Source organism: Gouania willdenowi, chromosome 8, assembly GCF_900634775.1.
Source record: "Gouania willdenowi chromosome 8, fGouWil2.1, whole genome shotgun sequence".
Classification (NCBI taxonomy): domain Eukaryota; kingdom Metazoa; phylum Chordata; class Actinopteri; order Blenniiformes; family Gobiesocidae; genus Gouania; species Gouania willdenowi.
Window position 1 is genome coordinate 14,511,344 of NC_041051.1, and position 12,433 is coordinate 14,523,776.

At 40.2% G+C, this 12,433-nt stretch overlaps 1 protein-coding gene across 2 annotated transcripts in view; it reads left to right on the plus strand.

Moving 5' to 3' along the window:
* Positions 1 to 12,433, plus strand: part of tbc1d16 (TBC1 domain family, member 16) — a 51,030-nt gene that overhangs the window by 26,362 nt on the left and 12,235 nt on the right. Inside the window, exons 9-13 of one of the 2 annotated variants that reach the window (XR_003674675.1) lie at positions 1,816 to 1,950; positions 4,331 to 4,517; positions 5,950 to 6,129; positions 7,489 to 7,635; positions 10,223 to 10,517. Coding sequence is in view for 1 of the 2 variants with exons in the window: in XM_028455808.1 (XP_028311609.1) it covers positions 1,816 to 1,950; positions 4,331 to 4,517; positions 5,950 to 6,129; positions 7,489 to 7,635; positions 10,223 to 10,516 (943 nt within the window). In the remaining variant the exon portion in view is untranslated. Of the gene's footprint in view, positions 1 to 1,815; positions 1,951 to 4,330; positions 4,518 to 5,949; positions 6,130 to 7,488; positions 7,636 to 10,222; positions 12,424 to 12,433 lie in introns of those variants that run through there. The other variant, XM_028455808.1, reaches the window with a different exon arrangement.

Genomic DNA, 12,433 nt, shown 5'->3' on the forward strand with positions numbered 1-12,433 from the left:
TGTGGTGATAAAGCGCTATATAAAATCAAGTCCATTTACCAACTCAAGTACAGTAATGTGAGTACTTGTAATCAGTTACTTTCCCCACTGCCAAATGCTCAGTCAGTCAAACATTAAATCACATTTCATCCTATTGTGGCCTCTCATCACAGGCACTGAGTAAACAATAGGCACAATCAGTGATGTGTTAACCGGACGCGCTAGGTGTGAAATAAAAGGTCTCTGGAGACAAAAACATATCAGCACTTATCAGATCAAACTCTTATGTCAGGAAGAAGTAAACATCCGTGGTATGTACGGACAGACACACACGTACGCACCGATACGTGTGTATTTGCTCTCATTCTGCTACTGGGTCTGTAATGAAGGCAATAATTAGACATGTGTCATGTGAATAACTCATTAACAGTAGTAGTACATCAGAAGCTTTCTGGAAGACACATTATTAGAGTTCTTGTGTGGACTGCTGCAGCCTCTGGGGCTCGATTGTGTGTCCTTCAATAAACTGAACACGCACACACGCAGCAGCAGCAAATCGACAAAGCACAGCCTAGCAGCGAAAATATGTAACCAACGACTGAACCAGAGCTCATGTGTCCAACGCTACAGGAAGAACACAATGTGGGAAAGTGACTGAATGAAAGCATGTTCACTCAGCCTCACACATCACTTGTATTTAAAAACCTTTCCAGATACTGTATATGTGAAAAGGCACATTTATGAATGTAGAAGTCAAAAAAATTGATTAACGATAATTAGATTCTTGTACGTTTTTAAATTATGAATTTATGAGTTTCTCTCTCTAAATATAAGTTGATGTCCATAGAGTGTAAATGACATACTCTGTTGCTGGAGTTTGACATGATTGTCGGTACAACTTCTTGTTGGATTGAGCAGTAGCAGTCAGTGAGTAGCAAATTGTTGAAGTTGATTACTTGGTGTATTAAAAAACTCAATACACAATATCAGCCATGCATTTCATTAAGTACCGCCATTAAAAGTGATGATCAATTATGCTAACTTTTTAAAAACAATTAAAAAAGAAAAAATGTAAGTAAAAATATAATCAAGTGGTTACTATTATTGGTTGCCTTTTGAATCTTTGAGACGCCGTCAAGAAAAGGTTCCAATAAGTCTCTGTGCAGCCTAAATGTCATTTTTACAAATATTGATTGTCATTAAATTCATGAAAAATACGTAACATCCTTTTCATTTTTTAAAAATCAAAGCAGTCATTTAAATTACGCATTAAAACTTTCTTTGAAAAGCATTCCCTGCAAATGAGAAATGTCCCAGGATGATGACACATCTCCCACTGTGGTCCTCCTGAGAATGGAGAAAGGTGACTGGGGTCAACAACACAAACCAAAGTTGCATGGCGTTGCATCAGGTGTGCACTGCTTATTCCCGATGGAGCCACATGGAAAACAAACAGTGTTAATTAAATCCCTTCTGCTTGTTAGTACTTGAGTACATTAGTGCTACACAGAGAGTACATTGCTAATGTGGTGGCTCACATCTGAGGGTGGACTGAGGGCTTTTATGGTTGTGCTATGATCCTCTGTGGAGCGCTTGATGAAAACACTGCTTCAGTTTGCTGTTTGCCCACCTCTGCATTCTTCAGTTCATTTGCAGCCAACTGTTAGCGCTTTACACCAGAGTCCCATTTTGGACAAACATTTCCTGACACTGTTTCTTCATTTAAATCACCAGTTTCCCTCAGAGACTGTGCAATAAACCCCTGAATTTCTGTCTTTTAGTTGTGACTAACTAAGTAACCAGGACGCTGAACGCTCTTGAATCTGTCTTCCTCAGACTGTCCATGAGCCCAGAGGAGCACAGTGAGTTCTGGAGAAAGGTCCAGTTCACAGTGGACAAAGACGTGGTGAGAACGGACCGCAGCAACCACTTCTTCAGAGGGGAGAATAACCCCAATGTGGAGATCATGAGGTCAGAGCATCTCCGTCATTCACTTCCCTTGTCTTCCAGCTTCTCTCCTCAATCTCTGTCATTCTTTCTCATTTGCCATCACCATCTTTTAATTCATCCTCATCATTCCTGTTACTCACCCCAGCGTGCTGCTCACGTACCTTTTCATTTCATATTCCGCACCCTGGGGGAGCAGCAAATGAGTTTCATGCTTTATTGACTCTGACTAAGCCGTCAGAGCACTTTTGACGCTCACTCTGCACTAATGGCTTTCTAAATGAGGAGCAGCAGGGTTTAAATAGCACATTAGGTTAGTGGCTTTCACAGAGGCCGCTGGTTTCTGTCCTGGTATTATTTTTTCTATTGTGGTTGAGGTAAGGGACACCAACACTGCACGAGTGCCCATGCAACGCTCTCCTCTCATTCCTTCTCATTTGACTCACATCTATTAACTCAATACCTCACACTGGCTTCCAATCAGTCAGAGAATCAACTATAAAATATTGTTACTGGCTTAGAAAGCAGTAAATGGTACAGGACCAAAATATATCTCAGACCTTCTGCTCTGTTACGAACCACCCAGACATGTCAGGTGGTCTGGAACAGACCTGGGTTGCTTCTGAGTAGTCTCTCCTTCTCATAAGTGTTGGCCTTGATAAGGAGTGTTCCAATTCTCTAAAAGCTAAGGAAAGGAGGCTTAATGCTTCCTTTATAATCTCCTTTAGCCTAAGAAACGCTGATCCATCCTTTACCAAAGCAGAAAATATGATGCTGCCCCTTAATTTCTTGTGGCGAAAAGATTTAAAGGGACCCACTCATCCGAGTGTTCACGGAAACTCACGATGACATAAAACAGAGCACTCTGTCATTCAAGAACAAGAGATCAGAGACATTTTTAGCCACAGATTTTTCTATTCAACATATTTCATTCACCTAGGAATGCTTTGTGCGGTTGTACATTTGTATGCCTACAACGTTATGTAGGCCCTACAGTATATCTTGCATAAATGTATCAATTTCATAAACTCAGACATATTTTGAATTAATGTTGATTTTTGAGTGGAAAGTGAGTGTGGACATCCATTCTTTCTCAATGTGACGTTCTCTTAGTTTTACTTTTGTTCCTGGTAGCCTCTTTTACTTTGATTTCAATTCAAACCTTGCGATATTTGAGATTACATCAGCGGTTTGAGGCACTGGGGAAAGTATTATAAATGTGCTTTTAGTAGTCGGAAATTAGTAGTTCTTTCACTACGACAAACGTTGCTAACCTTCACCGCCGTCACATTATTACATCACCTAGTAGAAGTTCGTCTGATTGTCAAAACAATGTGATGGCCTTTCCCTAACTCCTTTAGGAAGTTTCCTAACACCTTTCCTTTACCCTGTGACGTCATTCACAGGGTCAAGGAAAAGTGGATAGGAAAATTGATAGGAGGTAACATTTGGATGCAGAAATGCTTTATGTTCCCAGAACAAAAACCAAACATGGAGAAGCAGCGCCTCATCTGCTCAACCTCTCAGTAAAATCAAGGATAGACATTTCTATTCAACACTGCTTTTAATGAAACAGTCACACTATTTAATTTGATATTATCCTGTTTTATTGATTGATTTTGTTTTCATGTGTTTTTAAATGTAATTTTTATGTGATGCTTGTTTTTTGTTCTCTGTGAACCACTTGACTTGAGTTTTACAGTTTCATGATGACAGATGTTTCTGTGTAGTTTAAAGTGCACTTTTTACTTTGTCACACAAAAACAAGGATGTACACACTTTTCGAGCTCATAATGGTGCTCATTCACAATACCAGCAAGTTCATTTTGTCTTTTTTTTAAAAAAATATGTTGAGATTTAATTTATTCAATTAAACTTTTTTTCAGGAGATTTGATCACTTGACATGGTTCGAGTGCCAGAGGCATTGAGTATGACATGATATTATATGATCTAGTATGATTCATATGTGCTGAGGGAGGAGGAACTGGGGAGCGACACCCCATCACTTAAACAGTCTCATGTTTATAATAAGTAAGATCAATTACTTTAATCTTTATCATAATTTGTTATCTTCATAGTTATTGGATGGTTGGCATAAGAAACGGCCACAGTGTTATTTTCCAGAGCATTTCTAACAAAGCAGAAACACACCTTGGTTCATTCAGAATATTAATGATAAAGATTATTTACAACAGCCACAACGCCATAAGCCTCCCTGTTCCAATGATGCTCTACTTCTGACATATTAAACAGGGTTTGCATGTAAAAATACATTAAATGACTATAAGAGGTGATTTATCAAAGCTTATGTGTCAATACACACATTTATAACAACATGTTTAAAACAATCTGTCTTGTAAATTATTATACTAACAGTCATGATCTCTGCTGTCATTGTTTCAGGCGTGTTCTGCTCAACTACGCAGTGTTTAACCCTGGCATGGGCTACTGCCAGGGCATGTCCGACCTGGTGGCTCCGTTGCTCACTGAGATCCAGGACGAAAGCGACACCTTCTGGTGCTTTGTGGGCCTCATGGAGAACACCATCTTCATCAGCTCCCCACGGGACGACGACATGGAGAGGCAGCTGGTGGGAGACTTTTCACTTGTTCATTAGGACCCAATAACTTGACATCGCCTTCTCTATGCACTGATTGGCTGGCTGAGTGAAAGTATGCCAGGTCCTAGATTTAACAGTAGGTCAAAGAATATTACACAAGACTCCTAAAAATTCTAACTAAACAACGCACATTCTGTTCCTCTTTAGCCCCCATCCACACATAGCCCGGTATCTGCTAAAACAAATATATTTTTCTACAGTTTGGCCTGTCATCCACATGAAAACGCAGGATAAGGTAATTAAAAACGGAGCTTTTGGAAAACTCCAACCAATGTAAAGATTTGGGAAAACTCCGGTTTTGCTTTTAAGTGTAGACAATGATAACCAGAGTTTTAAGTTTGCCCGGGTGGGTGTGCTTGGGTACGTCTGTCAGTCTGTGGCTGGCGGGGTGGCCCTGTTCGGGCGGTAGATGGCGTCCGACTCCTCTCTCATCAAGGGGCGGGGGCCACCTCATTGGTGTTGTATCGTGGGGCAGTGCGGGCCTGTGCTGGTCCTGGTGCGGGCGCTGGTTTCCCTGCTGCTCGGTTGCTCCCTGTTGCAGCGAAGCGGGCCGGCATGCAGCGGGGGTCGCCCCACATGCGGAGACATTTGTCCCTCCTGCTTCCTGTAGCAGCCCAGAGCTTTGTTTGTTTACAACAACACTGTGGGTGATCCATAGACTCACTAGTCTGTTGTTTGTAGTGATGCACCGAGAAAACAAGCCGGCTGTAACAGAGAACGAGCAAACCCGGCCCTCAGTGTCTGGATATAAAGCAGTGGGCTAGGCAGTGCTGTTCCAATCTACTCTACTCTAATCTAATGAATTTACAACATTAAACAATGTGTTGATGCACATTTTTTCAACATTATTATCTACTAATCATTTTTGCATTATTGTATATGTTGCACACATTTTGTTTGTTTTTGTTGTGTTGTTTTTCTGTCGGTTTTTGACCACTGTAATTTGGAAATTTTAACCTATTTCTATGTTTAAAAAGAATCCCATTTCAGCACCTTTTCCACCTTATTTGTTCACTTTTAACCCATTTTATTTCTGATTATACCAAGGATTTACATCTTTAAGATGACTATATACTAGGGCGCAAATAATAACAGTGGATATTATTCTGATAAATAGAAAAATAAATGTTATCACAGATTCATAGAACAATGGACCATCATTTTGCTGATTTTATGGATGGACCCCACTCTCCTCTTTGTTCCCCCTCATAGATGGCCTTGTATCCACGACTGTTTTTCAATGTTCATGTCTGTGTTCAACCACCGGGTTCAGGTAGAGTAAGGGTCCCCGGTCTCTGGAACTTTTATTTTGGGGGTCGGGAGAACCATTGATGTATATAGTATGTGTGCAGCTTGAATGTGTGAATAAAGATGAAGCTGAATCCATCTGGTACCCTTTCAGATGTACCTGAGGGAGCTACTGCGGCTCATGCTGCCTCACTTTCACCAGCACCTCACCAGTCTAGGCGAGGACGGCCTGCAGCTGCTCTTCTGCCACCGCTGGATCCTGCTGTGCTTTAAGAGAGAGTTCCCAGACACAGAGGCCCTGCGTATGTGGGAGGCCTGCTGGGCTCATTACCAGGTGAGCACTGGGCCTGAAGTGCCTTTGATTTTTAAATAGTAATTTTCATTGTTTTTGTGTCTGGGTTCCCATAGTGGGTACTGGTACTCCCAGGGGTACACAAATTGTCATAGGGAATACATTCATTAAAAATGACATTTGGAAACTAGAATATAAAAAGGCAGTCCGAAGCCTGCATGCAGTGCCACAAATTACACATTAGCCGATATAAAACCACCAAAAAAGCGCTAATATGACGAGAGCTACATTGTTTTACTGATTTACATTCCTTACAGAATATTATCCTTTTTTTAAATGAAATATTATTCATCATACCTCAACATGATAGGTAAAATTCAGAGACACGTTTTACTGTAGGGCTACATTGTATCTGACATTACATCAGTGGTTCGGTTCCCAACCTTTTTTGGGTCGTGACTTTCTTTTAATATCACAATTTTTTGGCGTCTCCAGAATCTTTTTTCTTTCTTTCTAGAATTAGCTTTTGATAATATTGCCAGGATTATTGCACAAAGTAACTGCTCAAATGTTTTTATACTGCATTTTTTATTTTAAAAAGTGAGCATGGAATACAATTATTTAGTAATGTTTTGTGTGTGGTGTTGTAATTTTAAAAATAATGATAATTAAAAACATTTTAAAAACACTGCATTACATTGTTTTTCTAGTGTGCAGCAGTTCCGGGTAAATGGCTTCGGGTTGAATGACTGAAGGGTACGGAACTGTGAAAAGTTTGGGAACCACTTTTTTAGTGTATTTTCAGGAGGTTTTTTACAAAATGTAAACTTCACATTTTCGATAACAAAATGAGTCCTTATTCCTAATAAATTCAGCACAGGCTCTAGATGTGTTTTTAATCCAAGAATTTTATGTAAAATATAGGTAAATTATTTTCACACTTCACAATAATAAAAGAATATCACTGACATCTCTCTTTGGGATACACACTGATTAAACACAGTTCAAACATAAAATAAGAAAAACTTTCAAATTCTCAAAAAAAAAATCATTTAGGTTTTATTTTTTTTATTTAAATACCTAAAGGCGTCTTTGGAGCTGTTTTTGCAGATTACACAATCCCAAATTGATTACGATCTCCTATAAATTGATTGGACTTTCTTAACTGTATGTCCCCTAATACAATAACAACCCATTCTTTTTAAATGATTGAAACAATAAGAGGTGAAACTAAATTAAAGCAACTGCAAATCGGGCTCTAAGGTGTTCACTACAGTGCAACTTTTCTCAAAATAATATTTGTTTCCAGTTTTATTTGATAGTTTTTTGTTTGTGTGCCAGTAGTCCAAAAATAAAAGCCAAGGGAATCCTGGATGTTGCATAGTTTCCCTCTTTGTGCAGACGGATTACTTCCACCTCTTCCTTTGTGTGGCCATCATTGTTCTGTACGGAGAGGACGTGACGGAGCAGCAGCTCGCCACCGACCAAATGCTGCTGCACTTCAGCAATCTGTCCATGCACATGAACGGAGAACTGGTGCTAAGGAAGGTAACGCACTGAGAGCTCTTTCTGATGCTCTACCTTTATAATCTGCATCTGCTCTGGTCACATCTGAAGCAAAGGAGAGTTTAAAAGCCTCAATACTTACTCCATCTTTACTGCGTTTGCATTAAAGGCCGCGGCTGCAGCAGAATAGTCCGAGTGCATTAGCAGGCCTTGAGCTACTAAAAGCGATGCCATGCAGCAGATTTATGATGTGTTTCCTACTGTGTCTGCATCCTTGTGTTTATGGATGTTTGTTGGCAGTGGGTTTATGTTAGCATTCAGCATCTGGTGTAAGTTGTCGCCCTGGAGTTAGCAAGGTTTCTTAAACGTCCACAGGTTCATTTTAATGTTTTAATCTGCCAGCATCTAACTCTAGTTTCAAAGTCGAGGCCTGTGGGCCGAAATCGGCCTCTGATAGTTTTGAAAATGGCCCACAGCATGATTTAGCAGTTTAAAAGAAAATGTAGATAAACATCTGGAACTGAACTGTAGTTTTACAAAATACTGTGTGTACTTTTTTTAAGTTTTAGCCTAATACAGTGGGGCAAAAAAATTATTTAGTCAGTCACCAATTGTGCAAGTTCTCCCACTTAAAAAGATGAGCGAGGCCTGTGATTTTCATCTTAGGTATACCTCAACTATGACAGACAAAATGAGAAATTGATTTTTCTGCTCTCATTTTCAATACTCAATGGCCCTCATTTAACAACTTTGTGTGAAAACGGGTGCAAATCTGAGTGCACATTGTGTCATACGACTTATGAAACATTCGTATCTGACAAATCCCAGCGCACCAATGATTGGGTGATGATAAATTTCCTTCGGCTGAATTTGATCATTATTAACATGTTACATTCTCAAATATTCCTGGTTTGGAGGCAATTCAATTCTCACTAACTGTAAATAATGGTTTGAATGAAATGTTACTCATCCACAGCCTGAAAGCATAAATCACTGCTATTTGATCAAGGCAATTCTTTACATTTAGAGTCAGGCTGGCCAGAGTGAGTCTGTGCACCCCCGTCCCACTCCCCCGCTGTGTGTGTGTGTGTGCTGCGGAGCGCAGCTATCAAACCTAACTTCAGGGCAGAGTACCTGGAGAAACACACAGGAGTATGACGTTTATTGGCCTCAGTAGTCCGCTGGAAGCAATAAATAAAATATTCAAAGAAATGAACGAATCCTTTAAAACACCTCAGTGGAGGCTGAGCTGACACTGGTTCAGCTTTGGCACCTCACACAGCGCTGTAGCGCCTCCTCAATGAAAACAGATGGGATGTGAGTCAAACTGTGAAGTTAAAATACTCGTCACATATCACCCTACATTGTGTTCAAGTGCTCATTTTTGAGTTATTTGAGGTTGAAAAATGGGATTTTACGTCATATCTTACAATGATTGACAGCCGCTTCAAGAACATTGAGTGGGAACAGCTACAGTGCGTGTTAGACATCACTCCATTCACCAAAGAAATGTATTGCAAAACAGGCTAAAATAATGTTACATACTTCCTCTGCACACATGTACTGTAGCAGCGTTCCAACGCTGCTGTGATGTGTGTGTGCATTGCGTACTGGTGAACCTCTGCGCTCCTGAATAATTATCACAGTTTATCAGTGCGTTTATTAAGGGAAAACTATAAAAGTGCAGGTATTGGTAATAACGTGGCCTTTATTTAAAATGAATTTTATTTCGTTCTAATATTCCATTTTGATTTTTTTTGAATGTGTGTCTGCTAATGCTTAAATGACCGCTGAGGCTTGTTTATTACTTTATTTTCGGAATCAGTCACATTAGGCTGTGCTGCAGAACAAATCCATACACAAAGTATCGTACACGAAGTCAGATCAGACGTGAGATCTGATCATAGCGTACGATCACGTCCGAATTGATTAATGCCAGAGCTTGCCTGAATTTGTTCTAATGCACATTGTAGGGCCATTCTCAATAAAAATACATATTAGGTTTACCTGAACCTTCTGCTTGTTTTTTCAACACATAAAAAATATAATATTAACGTGAAAATTGAAGCGCAACCAAGATCTGTTCAGGTTAAATGAGCAGTGGTTAAACCTGATATTTTTCTTTTTAACTTGATGGTTATCAAGATGCTTCTGCTGAGCTAATGCTAACGAGCTAACGCTACATGAGCTGCTGCTGCTGCATTAAACGCTGCCAGAAGGGCCTGGTGGTCGACGCTGGACACAGTGAGTGACTTCTTTAGAATGTCTCTGGCTTTAGCAACATCTTTAATATTAAAATAGCTTTTAAAACACATCCATACAAAGTCTGCCGTGCTTAAATCCAATGAGTTATTTCCTTTTGTCAATACAATCGATTGATTACCTTTCTAAATGATTTTATATTGATTAGTGTCATCTGGAAGGCCAACTTGCTGAGCACAGATTGATGTAGGATTGTAGGAATATAAATTAATAAATCGATCTAATGTATGTATCGTTACACCCTTACCAATATCGTTGAACTGGTATTAATGTGACCTCTGAACCTGAAGGACTTTGGTTTCCCAATGGCTGCCTTTCCATGTGACTTTTAAAAAAAAAAAAAACATTTTTCTCCTGCTGTTTTCAGGCACGAAGTCTTCTTTACCAATTCCGCCTCCGACCCAGAATCCCTTGCAGCCTACACGACCTCTGTAAACTGTGCGGCCCTGGAATGTGGGACAGCCGCTACATTCCCACTGTGGAGTGTTCAGGTGAACACCCGGACTCACAGAGCTGCCCCTATGGAGGCACTTCCACTCCCCAGCCTTCCTCCCCCTCCCCCTCTCCATCACCCTCACCAAACCCCACCCCGACGCCTCCACCCAAGGGCAAGAGAGGGGCCAAAACCCGGGACATTTTTACCTTCCGGAAACAAAGCTGAGGTGGAGCATTTCTTTATCTCATCTTGTGTTGGCACTAATAATGTTTGGATTTGCTGGGTTTTTTTCTCTCCATCATTTCTGCTTTCAATTTTCATGTTTTAAAGATGAAGTTCCACAGCATTAATCAATTCCACATTGATGAAAATGTGGGTCAAAAAGCTGCTTTTTGAAAGACAATCAAAGGCCTCGGTGCTGGTCTGGAGCTACTTCAGGACTTGAACTCCTTTCACTGGATTTGAGAGGAGGTCCAATCAGGGTCCACTCTATAAAACATGGAGATCCATTCCTGGGAGAAATGTTCCTTTGATAGTTATTTTCATCTTAAAATCCAAACCCTTAGTGTGAATGATGGGAATGTTTGTATGTGCAGTTAGAAATATGTAGCAATATTATAACCCTGCATGAGCAACTCTTACAGTATAAAGGGCCCCACGTCATTGTTGTGGGGAAACATTTCAGCTTCAAACGGGTAAGAATGGTTTAATGTGACAAATCACTGTCAGATTCCTCAGATATTTCCTGTTTGGAGCCGACTCATGTTTGTTTTAAAATGTGAAGCAGTAGGAGGGTTTCCTTTGTCCACGAACGTCACCTGTGGATGTTCTGTGTTTCACTCTCACACACTGACTTAACAGAAATAAAACCATTGGATGGATGTGACAGCAGTGTCCCCAAAGAGAGCACGGCTCAATTTTGTTTTATCCTGACAGGAAAGCAAATGTAGCAGGGTTCCCATTAGAAATATCGTTTTTATTTTTAGGGAAAATCTGTCATTGTGGACAAGGTATAATTGCACTTTGAACGTATTTCCATTGAACGTTGCTTTGAGAAGGAGGCTTGTTACTCCAGTAAAATCTCATCCTGCGCGACTTCGCTGCAGAAAGATGGACGCTCCAAACCTCCTTATAACACTCTGTATTCCTTTGTTGTTTCATGTCTAATGTGGCAGTAATAATTTTAAAGTATAACGCTAATTAATGTCCCGGTCCCTCTTCTGTTTACACGTACCGCGTCATGTTTTCTCGGAGAGAAGTGGTCATGTGACCAGGTATATCACGTCATGTGATCATGTATGTCATGTGAAAAAAGTCTTTCCATGGCGCTTTTGCGACACATTTCAATATCGAAACGCCTGAAATTCCTCATGAAAGCGTAAAACTTTTTAATGATATTTGAGTGTTTCCATTACCAGTTTTTATTGCGCTATTTACATTTTGCGCATTTCCAAGGGTAATGGAAACTTTCACCATAAAATAAACCCACTCAGAGCTTCACATGACACACATGAATGTATCTGTTTTTACTTCACAGCAGTGTTATCATTTATGTGCAGCTGTTTCAACAACAAAATCTCTCCTGTTACAAATATCCTCCTTCATTGTAGTAGCTACTGCAGAGAAATCTGCAGAAAGAGAAGCCGGTTGTCGGTTGAAGGTGTTCATAAATGATTTTTCCAAACGCTCATTCCCCCGCGCTTCAGCGTGACTCTCCTGAGGTGGAGAATGTCTTTAAATTGCTGTTGAAATGCAACATTCAGGCATACATGCAGCCCTCTAGTCGGTTTTCCTCCTCCTGCTCTTCCCTAAGCTCACGTGCAGCTAGAGACGCATGCAGGGTGCGACTGCTATATATACTGGATATATAAAGGAAAGGAATCCGACTGCGTGGGTGTGTGTGAGCTCATGAATTTTATTACCATTGAAATCACATTGTTTACGCAGACACAGAAAGTCACAAGCTTGATTAACAGCCGCTCTTTTTTAAAGGAGCTGTTGAGAATCAGAGTCACGAATGTACAATGTTTCTGATGAGCTCTTACGATGTATTACTGTTCACATCACTGAACAAAAGAGCTTATTCTTCCTTATTGGTATAAAATTAAAAAAGAATACAATGCAAACAACAATATGATGGAG